We start from the raw sequence: 8,124 nt of genomic DNA, 5'->3' as shown, positions 1-8,124 counted from the left end.
GATCCTGCCTTCTGGTGGGTATAGCCTTGGGGAATCACGGTGTCGACCGTAGAAAATCCAATTAAGGATTGCATTTAAATGAAAAGTCATTTTTTAACCAGAGTATGACGTGGACACTTCCCTTTCTAGATGAGAGGAACAGTTTTCCTGCAAATGGCTCCTTTTTATTAAATCTGACATGCTGATAATGCGGAGTTGATGTAAAATAATTGGCACAATAACCATAATTAAAAGCGCACTAACAAAGCCATTCATTTATTACAGTTGTACAAGCTTGCCCCCAACTGTGCTTACATAATAAAATGACTCGCAAAAGATGAGACGCTTACAAAATACATTTGACTACAACGAAGTACATGATCTTTATTTCGTTTATTATTATTACTCTTATAAAAATATACATTTCACAGCAGGTTGATAGAGTGGATTCTTCAAGAGGGTGAAAATGGTGAATTCAGAGAGAAAAACGGAGATCCTGCCTTCTGGTGGGTATAGCCTTGGGGAATCACGGTGTCGACCGTAGAAAATCCAATTAAGGATTGCATTTAAATGAAAAGTCATTTTTTAACCAGAGTATGACGTGGACACTTCCCTTTCTAGATGAGAGGAACAGTTTTCCTGCAAATGGCTCCTTTTTATTAAATCTGACATGCTGATAATGCGGAGTTGATGTAAAATAATTGGCACAATAACCGTAATTAAAAGCGCACTAACAAAGCCATTCATTTATTACAGTTGTACAAGCTTGCCCCCAACTGTGCTTACATAATAAAATGACTCGTTTTTACACGACCAGTTTTGCAAAAGATGAGACGCTTACAAAATACATTTGACTACAACGAAGTACATGATCTTTATTTCGTTTATTATTATTACTCTTATAAAAATATACATTTCACGCTACTTAATTCATATGTTAACTCGAGCAATGATGCGGGTCGTTAGCACCTCTACAACGAGCTTTATTTAGAGATTTCCATTGCTTTTGTACTTATTTCACACGTAACAAAATCAGCGCTGCTACGTCTGCAGAAACACTCAAGTGCAAGTCGTTTTCCCCCCAAACTGAATTCTACTAAAGAATTTTATTATAAAGGTACAGTAGGCTATTTAAAACTCTTCGCTTAATCATGCAGTATTCGAGCACACAATATAAATGACAAGAGATTCAATTAACTTAGCTGTAGACGTTTTCGTTCAGCAGCTTTCAATATAATTGGCCTAAGAAAAGTTAAGTTTGCGTTTAGCGCGGGCGAGTGAATGCACATCAGCTCTGGAGATGATTTCAATCATGCAGGCCGATTTTCTCCCCTCCAACACCGCTAAATGGTCTAAGACGGACGAACAGAGGCGACGTTACTGTTGTTCCCTTTGTTGACAAATCCATGAAACCACTTCAGCTCAGCGGTATAACAGCGCGACCTCTGACGTCGGCGGGTCACGTGACGCGGCTGATAGTATATCTTTAAGTGAAAAGTAATCTATCAGACAGTCCTTAAAGCCTGCTTTTCAAAGCACGTGTCATCTTGACTCCTCGGTCCAAAACCAGGCTTAAGTTTCGAGGAAATACAGCGGAGAGGAGACAAGGTGTAAAGAAGCCTTTGGACTGGAGAAATCTTTTCTAAAGTTGAAGTTTTCCTGGCAGGCCGGGACTGACCTGCATTTATAGCCACCGGTCGTCATCTGATCTGACCGCTGCTCTTACCTTGGTTTGCTCCAGCAGTAAAGTGAGCGGTGATGACCCTGTCTGGAGGCACCAGTGCCAGCAACATGTCCGGTCAGACCGTGCTCACAGCTGACGATGTGGATATCGACGTGGTCGGGGAGGGCGACGAGGGGATGGAGCGGGACAGTGACTGCGAGAGCCAGTGCACGCAGGACCGGAGAGATGAGGTGGAGGAGATCGAGGTGAAGGAGCGCAGCGACAGTCCATGCGAGAGCGCCGGCGAGGGAGAGTCCAAGGGGGATGCTCAGGAGAGCTCCACCGGTCCCATGCAAAGCAAGTCCAAGAACAGCCTGGTGAAGCCGCCCTACTCCTACATCGCCCTCATCACCATGTCCATCCTCCAGAGCCCGCAGAAGAAGTTGACTCTCAGCGGAATCTGCGAGTTCATCAGCAACCGCTTCCCTTACTACCGGGAGAAGTTCCCGGCCTGGCAAAACTCCATTCGCCATAACTTGTCCCTCAACGACTGCTTCGTCAAGATCCCACGGGAACCGGGCAACCCGGGCAAAGGCAACTACTGGACCCTCGACCCCCAGTCGGAAGATATGTTCGACAACGGCAGCTTTCTGAGGAGGAGGAAACGCTTCAAGAGACACCAGCCGGACATTCTCAGGGAGCAGACCGCCCTCATGATGCAGAGTTTTGGGGCGTACAGTATTGGGAATCCCTACGGACGCCACTACGGATTTCACCCGGCCGCTTACGCGCACCCTGCAGCCGCTCTGCAGTACCCGTACATTCCCCCGGTGGGTCCGATGCTCCCTCCGGCGGTGCCTCTCTTGCCCTCCGCAGAACTGAACAGAAAAGCATTTAACTCTCAACTAAGTCCAAGTCTCCAGTTACAACTGAACAGCCTGAGCACCGCGTCAATCATCAAATCCGAGCCGTCCAGTCGACCATCGTTCAGCATAGAAAATATTATCGGGGTCTCCAGCAGCTCCACGAGCGCACAGACTTTCCTGCGGCCGCCCGTGACGGTGCAGTCCGCCTTACTGAGCGCACAGTCTCTGTCCTCCTTAACCCGGACATCAGCTGCCATCGCGCCAATTCTCAGCGTCCCGTCAAATATCATCTCCGGACAATTTTTACCGACAGCGTCCACAGCAGCGATATCTAAATGGCCTTCTCAATGATAATCAAACTATTTTTTAGACATATATTTTAAAGACGATACAGCACGAACTATAGGCAGCACTGGACGATTCGTCCGCCCCAATGTAGCCATGTAAAGACTTTTGAGAAAAAAAAAAATGAAAATTCATAATCAAAAAGGAATGCTTTCAGTACAGGTAATGTTTGTAAATATTTGTACAAAGAAATTAATTTACATGTTTTTCTTTCCTATTTCATTTCGTTGTTTAAACGTATAGCTGAGTGAGCCTTATTTTCCCGTAATATTTTGTTTTCATTCTGAAAGAAGTGATTTCAAGAACAATGTTTTTTTTTCTTTGTTTTCCAATATGAAATATTAAACTGTTCTTATTGAAAGACGGAAGAAGTATGTTTATAAGAATTAAATATATGTATTCTATGTAGCTATATTGTGTTGTAAATCAACTTCATTTGTTAATAAATATGAAAAAAATCCAATGCATCTCAGGCACAAACTGACTTTATTAAATCAACAGATGATTTCTAAAATTACAGGAATGTAACCGATAAACAATGTATAAATTACAGGTGTACTTAGTATTACTTATATTGTTTAAGTAGCCTATGCGATTAAATGTAGCATTTTCATTTTCATCAACAGAAGACATTTTAAAGAATATATTTTCAGTTATGAGTGTTATATGAAAACATAAACGATACCCCTTGATTATATTTTTTTAATTTGCGATTAAGTAATTTTGGAATGGTGTATTATTTCAGCGGTCCTTTTTAAAATTAGTAATATGATATTTTAATTCAAATCATATAAAAAAACATTGTACATAAACAAATAATTAGGCTATTTTATCTTATTGTGAATACAACTCTAGGCAATCATTTCAACGGATCAGCATCTGTTTCAAGCTGAAAACAACCATCACAAACGGTTTCAGTCAGCCGTCCTTAAACTTTGCATTAAAGACAACCTTCTACAGAAATAATATAGCCTACTAACAATTACTACGATCAGCTTATTAATTATAAATTAAACTAAGCTTACTTAATGCCACCCTAACAGTTCATACTTTAAAAAAAAATCACAATACATAAGCTACATGCAGGGCAATAAGGACCACCGACAAGCCAAGGTATCCTATCTCCTGGAGCATATCGCCAACAGTAAAGGTGGATCCAGTGGTTATACTAAATACTTAAAAGGGTGCAAAGACGAAGCAGTAAATGACAAAGATGGCAAACAGGGACATTAACATGTCATTGAGCTGAATGTGACTAACAGGCTCCTTACTGTAATGAAAGTGTCATTGCAAATCAGCACTTGTTCATGGTTATTATTTATAAATATTTGATGTCCCAACCACAAAGAAGCTGTCATATCCAGCAGCTCTTAAAATGAATGCAATGCTAACGATTACAACACTGCTCAGATAAAAGTTGAGGATCTCAAGTATGATTGTAAAGTGAGCAACAATTCCGACCTGACTTATGGACAGTGATGCAAATGCTCTCAGACCTACATTTGACTGACATCTGGAGGTCTATGACGTTACGATATTTGAGTAAATCAATTGGATCGATGGGATAATGTCATTTCTAAAATGAGACAAATAAATAAAAAAAAACGAACAAATTGCTTTTTCAATTAAATAAAGTTATACTGGCTCTTATTGTCTAATCTTACTTTCTTTTCTGTAATTAAATAAAATCGTTAGGTTACCAAGGCAACAAACATAAGTAACGCAGCTGAAAGTCAACATTGTGAGCATAATCTGAAATATTCCACAAATTACAAAAAATTCCATTTAGTCGTTTGTGTTTCTTTAATCCGTTTTAAAGATAAACAAATGCACGTCTCTGTAATGCAATTTTAAATGGTTCTAAAAGAACTGTCATTTATCAATCAAAATGGTTCGTTATAGGATACATATTTGCTTCATAGCCTATGCCCTTACTTTGACCAGCACTGATTTAGGCACTTTTGGGATAGAGTTGAACATAAACACATCAGTTTCCCCCCTATTTTTTATAATCTCGTTCATAGCGTTGGTAATTAGTCAAAGGGCAGTTTATTCAGTGTCTTCACCTGGTGATGTTCCATAGATAGTCCATTATTTGACCATTGCTTATTTATTCAGGATCATCATCTAGCAACATCTTTACTTTACTGCACTTCAATACTCTATTTAAATCATAGCTTATTTACTACCACCATTTTCAAGTTTTGATCAGACCATGGATCAAAATGACAAACCAGACCTTGACCGCACAAACGCCAAACCTGTTCAAACTCACTTCAACCCACGTGCGCATGTATGATGTCATCACGAAGCGCCACTCCGCAGACGTAAATGTTTCAGGAAGTGAATCTCAGCCGACTCGGCTTTCTTGGAAAACATGAGCGCTGCTGCAGTTTTATGATTGTTAAATCAAAAGTCTTAAAGGCTACCAGACATGGAGAACTGGAGCCTTATCTCACTGTGCGTGCTGCTCGGTTTAACGTCGAGATGGACGGTGTCTTTTCATTCCTACTCAGGTTGGTTTTTTTGTGAACGAACCACCGGTTTCTTTAGGATCAGTAACGTTATATGGACAGGTCAAAGTCAGCTGCAAGTGTTCGGAACAACTCATCCATCTGTAAATAAGCAAGATCAGCTCATCTAAAACGTCAATCAAGGGGGATAAACATTATTCGTGAAAAAAAAACCATTTACGTTTTAATGAATAAATCATACTATTTTGCATGTCATTTAATGGAATAGGTGCAGGTAAACCGCCAATGTTCGGTGACTATGAAGCACAGAGACACTGGCAAGAAGTGACTTACAATCTACCTGTTCATGAATGGTTAGTCTCTCATTGTTCTTTCATGGCTAAGTAAACCAATATTGGTGAAGCTCCCCCTCCTTATATATTGTAGAAATTAAATGTCACTGTATTTTATTTATAAGGCCAAAGCCTTGTATGAATGTGGCCTAACAGTTTTTTATTTTATTTTTTTCAAACTAGGTACTTCAATACTACAAATAATGATTTGAACTACTGGGGTCTTGATTATCCTCCTTTGACAGCATATCACAGTCTGGTCTGTGCATACGTGTAAGTGTTCTTTTACCTGGTACAGCGTCCATATTTTTTATTTATCAGTTGAACGTGGCTTGATGATGATTTTGACTTGTGTGGTGTCAATTTTTCTAGAGCAAAGCTACTCAATCCTGAATGGGTGGAGTTGCATGCGTCTAGAGGCTATGAAAGCCACTCACATAAGTTGTTCATGAGGGCCACAGGTAAGTATTGATAAATAATTTATTTATTTCAAATATTTTAGATGGCAGTCACGGTGTCATTTCTACCTCTTAAAGGGTTACTTCACCCAAAAATGGGAAATTCTGTCATTAATTACTCACCCTCATGTCGTTCCTGTAAGACTTTCTTTCTTCTTCGGAACACAAATTAAGATATTTTTGATGAAATCTGAGAGCTTTCTGACCCTGTAAAGACAGCAACGCAACTGAAATGTTCCCAGACCCAGAAACGTAGTAAGGACATCGGTAAAACAGTCCATGTGACATCAGTGGCTCAACTTCAATTTTGCCAAGCTACGAGAATACTTTTTGTGCACAAAGAAAACATAAATAACAATTTATTCAACAATTCTTCTCCCAAAATTACCGTCTTCCTCCATTTTGGAGAGTAACTTACTGATTTTGCAGAAATATTAGAATTATAATGGGCATTAATCCACCTATAAACTTTTGTTTCTATTATTTTAAAGTTATTTCTAATGAAGCTTCCATGATGATAGTTATGACGTATTCAGCAGGCTGGCCACAAGCCTTTTTAAAACATGATATTGATCATGTACTCATGCAGAAATAAAAATTATTATTGTTTTTAAAATTAAAATATGTGCTTGTTCTGTGTATGTAATTACTCAAATATGCTTGTATTTCATGCACCATCATGTGAAATCCATATATATATATATTATTGTTTTCGGGGAGATTACTCATCTGTCATTTTTAAAATGAAAATTTATAGTATGTAAATATTAAAATTTAAATCTATTAATTAGTTTTTATAAGAGTTCATTCAAATCGCTGCATTGAAGTGCTCTGAATAATCTCTTATAATGTTTTTAACAGTTTACAGTCATGAAAGTCAACACAGTCATATGGTTACATCTAGTTATAGTTAAATGATGTAAATCTCTGTAAATTAGGAGAAAAATTTATGTTCATGCATATTAACCTTCCTCGTCCCAACAGTTCTTTTTACAGATATTTTGATCTACATTCCAGCAGTTTTGCTTTACTGCTTCTACTTTTGCGATGGATCCTCTAAACAAAAGGTAACTAAAAGACTACCTTTGAATTGGTATATTGTTTATTTGTATTTGCAATCATTAACATGATTTGATTTGGTCAAAATGTACCATTTTGTTCTTGTAGGTTGCCGTAGCTTTCTGCATCCTTCTGTATCCAGGACTTATACTGATTGACTACGGTCATTTTCAGTATCCTTTAACCTTTACCTTAATTGCTATGGTATTTATTTATTATCATGGGCGTCGCTAGGCCGTTTTTAGGGGGGCTATAGCGATGTGTAATGTAAAATGACTACTCAGCCCCCCTAAAATTGTGCGATTAGCTCCATAACTACATGAATTCGTGATCGCCTCAGTCCCCTTTAAATTTCATATGAAAACGGCAGCAGACTTCGATCGGCTCTTCAATCAGACTTCGAACCGTCTTTCAGCACGCTCTTTTTCACGCGGCGGTGCGGAGCGAGAAACAGAGGACAAGGTGTGTGTTTATCGATTGTTATAATATCTGCATCTGTGCAGTTCTTTGTCATAAATCCAGTTTACAAAATATCATATGGGAGAAATAATCGGTTCCCCATCTACTGTAGCCTAAGTTTTCACTGCGTTCACCCCTCATCACTCCACAGCAGTTTCCTCCAGCGAAAGTGAAGCACATATGAACGCATACTTTATAAAATGATCATGTCGCCATTTTCATTTGAAAATGTAACTTTCAATATAATACATATACCAGTGCATGTGGCAAAGAGGTTTGCATACTTGAGCTAAGGAAAGAGGGTTGTACTAGAAATGCAAACAGTAAAATTTTGTGTTTGTACAGCAGGTTGTGTGTGTGAGATCATGAAGACTTGAATTTGGCTTGTTATACCTATCTATGCAATAGAGTGGAATACTGCAATAAGTTTAGTATATGACCCCTATTAATTAAACATTATATATATATATATATATATATATATATATA

The 8,124-nt window shown here is 38.6% G+C and overlaps 2 protein-coding genes across 2 annotated transcripts in view; both read left to right on the top strand.

The window, feature by feature from the left end:
• The first annotated feature begins 1,360 nt into the window (after positions 1 to 1,360).
• Positions 1,361 to 3,112, top strand: LOC107556551 (forkhead box protein D3-like). Its single transcript, XM_016239694.1, has one exon. The coding sequence runs from the start codon at positions 1,738 to 1,740 to the stop codon at positions 2,857 to 2,859; it is 1,122 nt and encodes a 373-aa protein (XP_016095180.1). The 5' UTR covers positions 1,361 to 1,737; the 3' UTR covers positions 2,860 to 3,112.
• Positions 3,113 to 5,146: 2,034 nt separating this feature from the next.
• alg6 (ALG6 alpha-1,3-glucosyltransferase) overlaps positions 5,147 to 8,124 on the top strand; it is a 16,363-nt gene continuing 13,385 nt past the window's right edge. The window contains exons 1-6 of the mRNA XM_016239695.1: positions 5,147 to 5,369; positions 5,596 to 5,680; positions 5,843 to 5,932; positions 6,032 to 6,120; positions 7,102 to 7,184; positions 7,285 to 7,349. Of these exons, the coding sequence (XP_016095181.1) occupies positions 5,288 to 5,369; positions 5,596 to 5,680; positions 5,843 to 5,932; positions 6,032 to 6,120; positions 7,102 to 7,184; positions 7,285 to 7,349 (494 nt within the window). The 5' untranslated portion in view covers positions 5,147 to 5,287. The remainder of the gene's footprint in view (positions 5,370 to 5,595; positions 5,681 to 5,842; positions 5,933 to 6,031; positions 6,121 to 7,101; positions 7,185 to 7,284; positions 7,350 to 8,124) is intronic.

Source organism: Sinocyclocheilus grahami, unplaced genomic scaffold (assembly GCF_001515645.1).
Source record: "Sinocyclocheilus grahami isolate Dianchi unplaced genomic scaffold, SAMN03320097.WGS_v1.1 scaffold572.1, whole genome shotgun sequence".
Taxonomy (NCBI): domain Eukaryota; kingdom Metazoa; phylum Chordata; class Actinopteri; order Cypriniformes; family Cyprinidae; genus Sinocyclocheilus; species Sinocyclocheilus grahami.
The sequence above is the reverse complement of the archived record's forward strand: the minus strand, read 5'-3'. Positions and strand labels throughout refer to the sequence as shown.

Bases quoted from the DNA above. Each gene is read 5' to 3' on its own strand.
- LOC107556551 (XM_016239694.1), top strand. From the start codon at position 1,738: ATGACCCTGTCTGGAGGCACCAGTGCCAGCAACATGTCCGGTCAGACC.